This window comes from Protomyctophum bolini, assembly GCF_963924005.1.
Source record: "Protomyctophum bolini genome assembly, chromosome: 11".
Classification (NCBI taxonomy): Eukaryota; Metazoa; Chordata; class Actinopteri; order Myctophiformes; family Myctophidae; genus Protomyctophum; species Protomyctophum bolini.
In genome coordinates, this window is record NC_137872.1 from 17,252,259 (window position 1) to 17,264,820 (window position 12,562).

General features: G+C 39.5%; 1 protein-coding gene across 1 annotated transcript; it reads left to right on the plus strand.

Moving 5' to 3' along the window:
* Positions 1-102: 102 nt before the first annotated feature.
* On the plus strand, positions 103-12,289 carry thoc6 (THO complex 6). The gene is made up of 13 exons (XM_080775715.1): positions 103-233; positions 598-689; positions 1,866-1,930; positions 2,649-2,752; positions 3,222-3,259; positions 3,416-3,464; positions 4,610-4,681; positions 5,100-5,202; positions 5,287-5,336; positions 7,129-7,191; positions 10,429-10,539; positions 10,735-10,863; positions 11,631-12,289. Exons 1-13 carry the CDS (start codon positions 207-209, stop codon positions 11,709-11,711), a joined length of 984 nt encoding a protein of 327 aa, XP_080631841.1. The 5' UTR covers positions 103-206; the 3' UTR covers positions 11,712-12,289.
* The last annotated feature ends 273 nt before the right edge of the window (positions 12,290-12,562 follow it).

Sequence of the window (12,562 nt, forward strand, 5' to 3'; positions counted from 1 at the left end):
CAAAGCATTGAGCAGTAAACAGAAACTAGAAGCTTTACATGGGTTCTGCAGCTTGGTGACGCAAGATGACGTCCCCAGGATGCGACCATTGAGCTCTGATGTCATAGTTCCGCGTCCGCCACACCGATTTGAAAACGACAATACTTTAGTGTTGTTGAGTTGTTCTTGTAATAAACTCACATTCGCATTGACAGATAGAACCCTGCATGAGTCTAAAAATGGGCCCCATAGAGGTAACTATTTAAAATGCTTTTCTGATATAAATTGTTCTAGTTTTTACTAGCCAAACTCTCCCAAGCAGCACCTTAATGTTCTGCATGATGGTCAGGTCCATTGTGATAAACTGGACTCAATCCTGGGTGTTTTAACTCTGAGAAGGTGACAGATCTACCATTTGCACCTTCAAGAGTCTCACGTGGGTTTGGATGCATTTGCTTGTTGTTGTTTATTGTTTTGTACAAAGAGTTACAAACATGAGTTAGTCAGGGTGATGGTCCACTCCAGACCAGTGTTGTTCCTAGCTCTAATGCGTTTCATTTAGAGTTATCGACCAGAGCTATATTGTTCCAATCATTCTGTTCTTCTCCATCCATGCAGCATCTCCACATGTCCGTCTTCTCCCAGAGCTTCTCTCCATGTGGTCGCTACCTGGCAGCGGGCAACAACTATGGAGAAATAGCTCTCTTCAGGTTCATTATTTAATCACCCTATTGATTTAATTGACTGACTTATTATGGACGCAGACGTCATCTGAAATAAATGCTTAAACTGGACATTTAGAAACACCGTAATAGTGAAAACAGATTAGACTTTTAAGGACATGAAAATATCTATTTGTACTACCAGACTAGCCCTGGTCCTAGCCCAAATTTTTTGATTCTCGTAGAGGTTTTTTTCGATTCTGACGAATCTCTCTACGAGAGTCAAAACGCTAACTCCGCCCCTAATGTCGAAGAAGCAAACTGATGCCTTTAAATCACTCTTACCTTGTACAAATGCAAAATCTAAGCTGCTTTTCATGTTGCCCCACTTGTTTGTGAGCTCTGCGGAAGCATATTAAACTCTGTCAATGCTTATTTTTCAATAAAAAAGGTATTTTAGCCATCTTGCTTTTCTCTCCATTGTAAATGCGCAAGAGAACCCTGGCCGCTAGGGGCGCGGGCAATATTCTTGCGCCGTTTACCGCATTTACAATTCTGTTGCGCCGTTTACCGTATTTACAATGGAGAGAAAAGCAAGATGGCTGCGGGTGAAAGAAATACTCAGAAACAGAGTTGACTATAAAACGTTTTTTATTGAAAAATAAGCATTGACAGAGTTTAATATGCTTCCGCAGAGCTCACAAACAAGTGGGGCAACATGAAAAGCAGCTTAGATTTTGCATTTGTACAAGGTAAGAGTGATTTAAAGGCATCAGTTTGCTTCTTCGACATTAGGGGCGGAGTTAGCGTTTTGACTCTCGTAGAGAGATTCGTCAGAATCGAAAAAAACCTCTACGAGAATCAAAAAATTTGGGCTACCCTGGTCCAGTGCTTACAGTGAGTCTCTCTCTCGCTGTAAGCACTGGACCAGGGCTACTACCAGCCAAATAAAAAAATAAAGTGTAAAAAATTGGACAATTTTGAATACTGGTAATCTTATTCTGTGCAAAAAAACGATATAAATAATTTACACTTTTGTACTGTAGGCAACAGTACAATACAGAATAATACATACATGCTGGCTAAGTATGTACATAGTAGTGCAATTTTAAATACAGTAGTATGTGTAAGATAATTCTCCAAAAACATTACAAATATATTTTTTGAGTAACGTATTTACAGATTGAAGACTTGGTCTCTCACTCTCTGTTTCGCTCTTTCCAGCCTCTCCTCAGCTCTCAGCCCAGATGCTACTGAACTGAGCCAAAAACCCATACTAACATTCACAGGTTAGTAATTATTATATTGGCAGTGTCATACATTTCCTCCTGTTTGAACCTACTGCCTGGAATATATCCGCACATATCCAGAAGTACAATGTTTTTTGCCTATTTCTTTGAGACATTGTATGTTTGAACGTATCTTATATTCTCTGTTTTGTTTCCAAATATGTGGGGAAAATGGACGTAACTCTAAAAACAAATAACAATTACAAAATGTGATTAAGTAATTAAGTAATGCATTTTATGACATTGGTATGGTTACCCATGACAGCAATGTTATGTACGGTACTGTATCTATTGCCTTAATATTAGTCAAAGTGTATCTATTGCCTTAATATTAGTCAAAGTGAATTCTGAATTATGTGATTGGGACATAAGATCCTGCAGTGCACATTCCCTCTATGCAACAAAGGTCAACTTTAATGTTTCATTTAATTGTCAATATTACAGACCAACTCAAACGGGGCACTAGTTGTGAATTTGTGATACATCCCATCAGGGCTCTCTGTGGGACATTGGGATGTTTTTGTTTGATGCGAGCACATTTCTTCAGTCTTCAATGAATGGTACATGAAGCGCCAATACAACCTTTTTGTCAGGCAAGATATCAGAAGCTAGTAAGCTACAATGGCCTTGGCAGTTTGCAGTGTCCACAGGTACAGGTTTTAGCTGTGGTGTGGAGTATTCCTTCACACATGGTGGTCTATTTTTCCTCTCTCCTCAGCTCATGAGGGGCCAGTGTTCTCTCTGCTCTCCACCGACTCTCAGCTCCTCAGTGCTGGGAACGGTGAGGTCAGTGCCTGGAGCTGGACTGAACTCATTAAGAAGGTACACTATCCTTTACTTTAGACAGTTTTTGTGTTTGTTCAGTAACAGGAGTCTCCCTGTCTCTCCAGCTCTGTAGTAAACAGAAATTACATTTTCAGATATTTCACCCAGAGTTAAAATATCATTTATCAAATTCCGGATCATTTAGTTGTTTCATAATTTCCAGTTTCATTTACTTATCCTGAATCCTGCATGAGTCCTCTCTACTGTACCCTGTATCATGTATGAGTCCTCTCTCCAGATTGGATGAAATTTATATCTAGACTTAAAAATATATTTTCTGTTTACTTAAGAGCTGGAGCAACAGGGAGTTCCTGTTACTGAAACACGCTATATCATAGCAATACTTATTATTGGAATGTAGAGCTATTTAACACCTGTTTTAACTATTGTATTTATTGTCACTTACAGTAGTTTATTTTCAGAAATTATAATCTGACATGTTTTCTATTTGTGCCTTTTCATACAGAATACCAAAGCGGCTTGGACTCGCAGGCCCAACTACAAGTGAGACTGTGTGTGTGTGTGTGTGTGTGTGTGTGTGTGTGTGTGTGTGTGTGTGTGTGTGTGTGTGTGTGTGTGTGTGTTTCAGCGTAGATGTGTGTGCGTGTGTGGGCTTTAATGGTATGCAGACCATAAATGGGGTCTTTGTTTTGCTTTCAGATCCAGCCTGGAGATCCCGGAGATTAATGCCATGATTATCAACCCCACAGTAAGTATACTCTAACACAGTGGTTCCAAAGGTAGGGTCCGCGGACTGACGCCTAGCCAGGAGGTCCGCAAAACAATTCTGATATTTTTTTGCCAGTGAAGTATGGTATGTGTGATATGTGAGTTTACCATAATCACAGTAATCCTTAATCTTATTCCATCATTCAAGGGCCTTTGGATAGAAATGAAACAGACTCCATGCAGTCACTTTCAGTTAGAGTGCTCAGTGCTGCAGAGGCTGTGTCTGTGACAGTGACCAGCTTAATTGATGCATCAAGGGAGGCAATTATGCTACTGCACTGTCAAATAGGTCTACATGCTACATCTATTCTACTAAGATAGCATCTTAAATAAATGTGAAAATGTGTTGTGACTTTGATTGAAAAGCATCTAAATGTAAGGTTGCAAATATGCTTATCGGTGTTGCAATTATGAAAAAATTCTTACCACCAAGGGGTACCTGGACCAAAAAGGTTTGGGAACCCCTGCTCTAACAGGCAGGGTTTCAGCCTTCAGGCCGTGGACTGGGGCCTGGAAGTAACTTTTGCTAAAAATATATATGTTAATGACGTTTAGAAGATTTAGAACACTTTTCTGGGGGGTTTTATGTGTGTAATATGTGGTTTTAGATATTTTAGATTTTAGCACTGCGCCTAGTGTCTCTGATGTCATCGACACTGGTCTCACTTACTTCCTGGACTACATCAAGGACTGTGTAAGGAGGACGAGACGCGAAGACCGTACGGGCGCAGTTGAGACCAGGAAGTTGTACTTGCCCAAATTTGTGCATGTACAACTTCCTGGTCTCAACTGCACGTTTCTTTCCTTCCATGGAGCACCATGGTGTCGCCCGTACGGTCTTTACGTCTTGTCCTCTTTAGACAGTCCTTGGACTACATGTTGTCTCAGTAGACAGCCATCCCCCTATCCACAAGGAGGAGCATTATGGGAATTATATTCCAGGAAAGATCTACAAGCTCTTAGCAATATGTGCGTGGCACGAAATGATGCGATACGATTGTATATCTGCTATTTTTGAATAGCCAATATATAAAATAATGATTTTTAGCTCAAATCTAAATTGACACAGATGTTTATGCTAGAAGATATTTTTCTTTAAGTTTCTTGCCATTGTGTGCATCTCAGGACAACAGTCTGGTTGTTGGTGGTGGAGACAACAACATTCACATCATGGACCTGGAGCACGGTACCTTCAAGGTAATGACACATTAGATGCATGAATTGTTTTAAATTATGGAAACTTCATAGAGCGTGTGTCCACAAAATGAAGAGAAACAACCAACAAGGGATTTAAATCCCATCAGAACAAATAACACCCTGACTCATTACGATAGGATAATTGTGTTTTAAAGATACAAGATGGTCCCCTGCGTGGGAGAGCCACTCATCCAAGAGGAAACCGCCCCTTGGCCAGGGGATATAGCTTCAGGCAGAGCTGCATGTGAACCAGTATTAGATTTCTCAATGGATAAAGTGGTGGAGACCACCTCCAACCACTGCAGATGTGCCACTTATATTGTATTAACACATTCTACCATACAGCTGAGTCTAAATCGAAATGTATTCATGTTTTGGATTACATTTAAGTTAACTTGCCTGTGTCTTCTGTCGCTAGTCCGTTCTCCAGGGTCACACAGACTACATCCACTGTCTGGGACTGAGAGAGAGGGAGGGGGAGATACTGTCAGGAAGCGAGGACGGTGCCGTCAGGATCTGGGGTGAGTGGCGGCCTTGCATGGCAGTTGACTTCAGCCTCATGTGACTACCGGTATTTAAAAAATACATTCTTGCTATAATTCTAGACTCCAGGACGAACCAATCTGTACACTGCATTGAAGTTTACAAGTATGAGGTAAGACAATACATGGGTTCCTGAATGTTTAATAGTTAAATGTGATCAATTAAACATGAATTGGACTGAATTGATTAGTAAAGAATATATGGTACTTAAAAAATAGGAGAGATGTTATGTAGGCTGTATTGGTGAACAGGCTGCTAGAATGTGCAATATTACACTGCATTGAAGTTTACAAGTATGAGGTAACACAAGGTTCCTGTTTAATACTTAAATATGATCACTTAAACATGAATATGTAAACACACACACACACACACACACACACACACACACACACACACACACACACACACACACACACACATTACACACACCCTTTTCAACTTACATCAATGCATCATTCTGAAGCAACAGAAATGTAATAATATAAGATTCTCTCTGAAAAAACAGGCTGCTAATCCTGCTATAGAGTGCGCAACGTTTTATACTGGTCCCGATCTTGGTGATGAACATTTTGGAAGCGAAATGCAAAGATGTAATAAATCAGACGTGTATTAATTTTGAAATCAGACAAAAAACTGTTCAAATGAGAGAAAAATAGAAAAAAGGAATACTGACAAAAGGGTCCACACTACACCTGTAGTTATAATTTCTAAAAGGTTCATAAAAAGGTAAAAGAAGAAGGAAAAAATGGAAAATGGCATTTTTCACTCGGTGATAGCAATACTTTATTTACACAGCTAGGTTGTTCATTCAGCCCTCAGGAACAGTTTCTCAACCAGTATGTCAAGACGCAAAAGTGGGTCATGAAATGTTCTAACAGTGTCAACAATGTACTTTAACCAAAAACACTCTATTCTTATTGAAACGGAGCCAACTTGCAACTTGCAACCATACTTGGTACACTGGTTCAAATTCCTTAGCCAAAGTCAGTTGTGAACTTTCTGTCAAAAGCACAGATCTACAAGCTCACGCATCATTTTGTGTTATATTGTGTTAGAGAGGGAAAAAAGGACGTGTACCAAGTATAGACCCCCGGTAATCACAACAATGTCCAAACTACAGTACAATACAAATGGTATGCTAGTGTCCAATGTCGTCTGCTTCAAATGACCAATAGGTACCGATTTCTTTCTTATTCTTTTTATACGTTTTTATTTCATTTTTGGATGAAAGGCACAGAGAGATACATGCATACAAAGAAAATGCACACAAAACATAATTCAAATTATTTGCCAACTGCAATCAGTGGCTTGCCCTTTGCCTCATTTTTTAAAAACCTACCCCCAAACCCCAGCACCAACCACTGTTGACAATAGTCAATGATTATAACAATTAAATACAACATCAAAATCGATCGAACAAATTGTAAAAAAAAAAGAAGAAAAAAAAAAGAATTAATCCCTCCCAACCCACCCCGTCATAGGCCTGAAAAGAAAAAGAAATTAGCAAATATTTCAACAAAGACCAAAAAAAGGGGTACCGTTTTCTTATCGTACACCAGGGTCTAAATGTGTCAATGGAAGAGCTGAAAGACGATCTCCAACCACTGCAGATGTGCTGGCTATATTGTATTTACATACTCTACTATACAGATTGCAAAAAAATAAAAAAAAGTTTGTTTATAAAAAGTAAGTTCTGGGTTGTAGCTCTAATATTTTTGGACCTGGATTGAGTTGTTCAGCACAGAATTGGTGCCACCCTGAGCAATCGTGCAACGATTTGTGTACCAATACATTAAACGTTACTGCATCATTTGATGTATTATTAATTGATCTAATCAGGAATTTAAACCAAAATCTTATTCCATCTCTCCTCTTCACCTCACCTGCTGATGGTGAGATAGAGCTGTGCCCGCCCTCAGTACGGCAAATGGATCAGCTGCCTCACCACAGACTCTGACTGGATGGTAAGAAACCACATCTATACACCCTCCTATTGTACAGGTTGTCTTTCTGCAGTTGGACTGTGAACATTGCCCAGACTTGTCAAGAATTGCTCTCTCCTTAAAACATGCTACTGAAATGGTTATCATTTCTCTAGGCCCACCGGGCGTCACCCTTTAGAAATCCTTGAGGTATTTAAGAATGGAGAAGGGTGGCAAGATTTGATCTCTGCAAGATGCAAAATGGTGTTATGACTTAGTTATGACTCACTCACCCTACCCTATTTCTTCCATTTCCTCATGGTCCCTGTTCCCAGAAAATGTATTGTGTCCACTGACTCCAGTGTTACATTTAGTACTGTACTATAAACACATTTTCCATGATATTGGTATATCTGCATTTAAAGTACTTAACATGGTGGTAATTCTTTGATGCAGGGACAGTTCATCTGATTTCAACGTAATGGAACAGTAGAGTAGAATTCAAGGCTTTTCTTTTTGTTACATCTTGTGTGTGGGTACACAAAAGTAAAATTATTATGTTCAATAGAGTAAACAGAGACATTAATATTTTACACAAGACCACATCTTACTCTCTAAGTGGGCTAGAAATGCGTAATGTACTCTTACTGCAGACATGGCAATGAGTGCAGAGGAATTTATACAAATTAAATACAAAATAAACAAAAGTAAAAGCTACAGATTTGGTATGCCGGCTTAGCATTTCAAGTAGTGACTAACCGGAAATCAAGTGATGGTAGGAAGTTGAACGATTTCCTAATGCCTTTTGTGATTGGCAAATTCAGAAAAATCTGAAAACCATGTAGCAATTTCAAAGTGAAATGGGGAAGCTTTTAGCTTCCCCATTTCACTTCATCCTTGCTAAAAGCTCTGGTTACTATATTGGGGTCCACTATAGTTAACTATGTATATTATTGATATTGTAAAGATTCCAAGACTGTAATTACCACATTTATGCAGATAACATCCTGAAACTGCTTTGCTTCTTGTTGAAATGGCAATTGATAAGCTTGACCCTCCTTTGATACATTACACAGGGCACTTTAATACCTTTTAAAATTAGTATAAGCACAGAATAAACTAAATACATGTCATCATCACTTCCATTGACACTTTTTGGGGGGTTATTTTGTGCTTTTTAGAATTGGCTTTATTGTCGCATCACAAGTTTGCTGGTGTAAAGAAGTGGGTGAAATTATTTTTGTCTTGTCCATGCCATCATTTAGTAGTTTCTGTGAGAAGAGATAGGATAGAGGTAGAGTCGGAGCAAGAAAGGTGAGAAAACAAAAACATGCAATAGAATCAGGTTAACTAATCAAATATATACAGATAGTGTATGTACAGTAATAGCAGATATGTACTGTACATGATGTTTAGAACATTAGCATCATAATCAGGTGTGTACCTATTACTTTTGAAATGTTAGAATCATATGCAGGACAGGTGTGTACATATTATTTTTGAAACATTAACATCATATGCAGGTGTGTACATAACATGCTGCCGTGAAGTAAAAAATAGTAAAAGTATAAGCAGGTACAGTGTTCTTAAGGTGCATATGTTAGGTTATAGAAGTGTAATAGAGCGCCGAAGTCCTGATGTCACTCGCTAATCCCCTCGATTCCCCTGGTTCACGGAAGTAATTTCTCTATGGAGAATAATATGGGGTCATCTTAAAATCTTTTATATAAGCATTGTGGTCCAAAAATAAACAAGCTGGTTCTGCGTTATTGTCAGAGAGGTGTCTCTGTATCGTTTGCAACAGTCAGTCACTCATATACAGTATGATACCGTCTGTTTCTCGTGAAAATGTAACTAAATCAGTAGCAGTAACTATAGCGTTTTCTCTCAGTCAGTTGATTCTTCATATCCATATGAGTGAAACGGCCGGGATGACATGTTTATTTTTCCAACACAGTTATTATATGAGGCGATCTAAAATCCCCCTATGGGGATTACAATGCAAATAAAAAGTACATGAACCCGTGGATTTGCACCCTCTACCGATATTGACATCATTCTTCGGTGCTCTATAGAGAGACCAGAAAGCTAGGGAAGAGAGAGCGGAGACATGAAAGACAGGAGCTAGATTCAAACTCAGGTCCTCGTGATTGATGGGGAGCTAATTGGCACACCACTTTCATTCTCACCGTCCGTTGCGTAGTGCTTCTTGCGTCGATTACGTTCGACTCTATAAGGCACTTGCAGTGATGCATTCAGTTTTCCAGTCATCAGGGTTGATATATTTACTTTTAAGAAGATCCATATTGACAATACAGGTCCATCTCAATGAATTGGAAGATTGTGTAAAAGTTAATTTTCTTCCGTAATATAATTCAAAAAGTGAAACTTTCATATATTCTCAATTCATTGTGCATAAAGTAGAAGTATTTAAAATGTTTTTTTGTTTTAATCTTGATGATTATGGCGTACAGCTCATGAAAATCAACAAATTAGAATATTTTACGTGACCACAAAAAAAAAATGTAAACGAGGAAATGTCGACCATCTGAAAAGTATATTAATGTATGCAGTCAATACTTGGTCTGGGCTACTTTTGAACAAATAATTTCATCAATGGGGCGTGGCATGGAGGTGATCAGCTGTTATACCATGGAAACTCAACAATACAAATGGATTTACGGCTCTTATCAAAGCAAACCTGGGCTTCCATAACATCTCAACAGTGACAAAGGCTGATCACCTCCATGGAAAGAAAATAACTTTTACACAATATTCTAATTCATTGAGATGGACCTGTATACTGTAGATCCTGCTTTCTTACATCAAAACAGAACTTGATTTCCACCTAATTCCCATAAGACTTACAGAGGCTCTCAGCCCATTTCCATTTTAGGCATTTAGCACACACTCTTCACATCCAGAGCGACTTACAGGTGCAAGAAGAAAGGTATATGGCATTAACAAATGCCATATACCAACTACAAAGTAACTTTGTAAACCAGGTAAACATCAAACCTAGAGACAACTACAGTGCACAATCTCTGTAAAGCGCCTTCGATAAAGGTACTATATAAATGCACCATTTACCTTTTTAGTGCAGCACACCCCCTGCTTTATTAGAAACCGCTTGTCTTCTCTCTGTTTTCTTTCTTTATTGGAGTTGTATAGGTGTTCATTTGTAATCCTTCATTGAAAAGGAAGGTCCACACAATGTGTTCGCTGAGAATTAAATAATGGCTGTATGAATCTTGGTGTCTCTCTCTCTGTTATCTCCAGCTGTGTGGAGGAGGTCCGTCCTTGTCTCTCTGGCACCTCCGATCCATGTCTCCCACGTCTGTCTTTCCCCTGTCAGGCTGTCAGCGACAAGCAACCTTCTACCAAGATATGGTGAGATGTGTGTGTGTGTGTGTGTGTGTGTGTGTGTGTGTGTGTGTGCGTGTGTGCGCCAATGCCATTCCCTGTTATAGCCTGGTTATGTGCATGCTTTTTATTTGCGTTGACGGTGCATGGATTTATTGTTAAACTTATCTTCAGTGTTACTTTCTTTCTGACATTTGTTTCTCCCTCTGTCCGGTGGCATAGATCTTGACAGTGGGTGAAGGCCAGTGCGTCTCCCACTGCCTGCTGGGAGGAGACATCAAAGCCCAGATCCCCTGTACGCCCCACTCCCTCAACACACTAGCAATCAACTCCAACAGCACAGAATACAGGGTGAGATGTTAACCCAACAGACTGCTGTGAATGATTTCCTGCTCTTATAGGATGAAGATCTAGGTAGAATGTATGATGTTTTATACTTTATCGTGCAACTGTGTTGCACAGAAGACAATCTACACGCTCACATCTTGTAGATCAACTGTTTTTGATGTTTGACTATTTTTGCCTGCAGCCACATTCACACAATAGGAACACCCGGTTGAAAGTAGTTGACTCTAACCATAAAAAAAACGTTTTTACACCATCTGGGTGTAGGAATTTTACTGTGTTAGCGAGGTGGGTGAGAAACAGAATTTGCTGATTTGGGCACGGTCCATCAGATATGCTTCGTCAAATTAGGCCCACAACACCTTAAGGAGTTTCACCAGTGAAGTCTACCATCTCAGAACCACCCCTATTCACATGCCTTCTCAAACAGACCACCAGCAGTCTCATATTGCAAGCCTGTCCAATTTTAATTAATGTTTAGGCCATCATTTGGTATTACAATAGTTCAAATCTTAACCACTTGAATCCTATATACTTTATTGATCGGTGTTCCCCAGGGGGACTATACTAGGCGTCCTCCTTTTCCCCCTCTATACCAAGAATGTTCGCACAAGAATAGGGTTCATGTGGTGGTAAACCCTATTATCCCTATTCTGGAGGATGATGTGTGAGCTTGTAGATCTGTCTCTTTTGGCGGATCTAAGAGATTTGGTGTAGAGAAAGAATATAACTAACGTAAGTCAAAGTAACATAATGTTGTGTTTATCTTTCAGGTGCTGACTGTGGGAGGCAGCAGTGATCATATAGATGTATTCACCAACCTGTCCTACAGAGCTTTTTCTCTGACATTCTGAAAGTATACACCCATACATATACCCTGAGAGAATATTTCAGTAATTGTTGTTGTGCTTATTGTACGTTAGACCAGTGGTTCCCAAACTTCTGCCTGTCAAGTACCCCCAAATTGACACTAATTAGCCCCGCGGACCCCCATTTGAAAAGACATACCAGGGACCCCCATAAGAGAAGATTTCTAGGGCTCTAGTAGTGTTTCTCAACCAGTTTAATTTCAAAGACCCCCAGTTGGACATGCATTAGTCTACGGACCCCCACTTAATGGCATTTCTATCTCTGGGACTCCCAATTTATATTGTAAAATCAATGTTAATTCGGGTCCATTTGTACACTCTCAGTTACAGACCCATAAGGGTCCATTTGGTTCCAAACTATCATTTAGCTGGGTACCCTCTGGAACTCCCTCAAGGACCCCCACTTTGGGAACCACTGCGTTAACTGCAGTTCCTAGTATTGTCTACTCTACAAGACTGTTCTTTAGTTGATTTTTTTTTTCGTCCAACATTGCAGATGTTACATGATTACATCTCACATTTTCAAGTGTGGTGTAGTATTTTATAACAATAAAATACATTTTTTTAAACTTTTATAAATATTTGTGTTTTTAAAGTGAATTTGGTTCTGTGTTCAAGCTGACTGTATGAAAATGCCTATTACATTCATGTGTGCATTAACGTCTTGAATATTGAGCAAGACGAGGAAGAAACTAGTCGAGGAAGGGTGTGTTCTGCAAACACATGATCCTGTGTCTTACTGAAATTGGTGGCCTATCGAACGAAGCGACGCTAGATGTCGCCGTTTTACTTGGCAGATCCGGCAGGGCACAGCAGCAGCGACTTCCGTGGGGGGT

Coding starts and splice junctions, on each gene's coding strand:
- thoc6 (XM_080775715.1), top strand. CDS start 207: ATGAGTCTAAAAATGGGCCCCATAGAG. Junction 5,337..7,128: donor TTGAAGTTTACAAGTATGAG/GTAAGACAATAC, acceptor ATGGTGAGATAG/AGCTGTGCCCGCCCTCAGTA. Junction 7,192..10,428: donor CCACAGACTCTGACTGGATG/GTAAGAAACCAC, acceptor TGTTATCTCCAG/CTGTGTGGAGGAGGTCCGTC.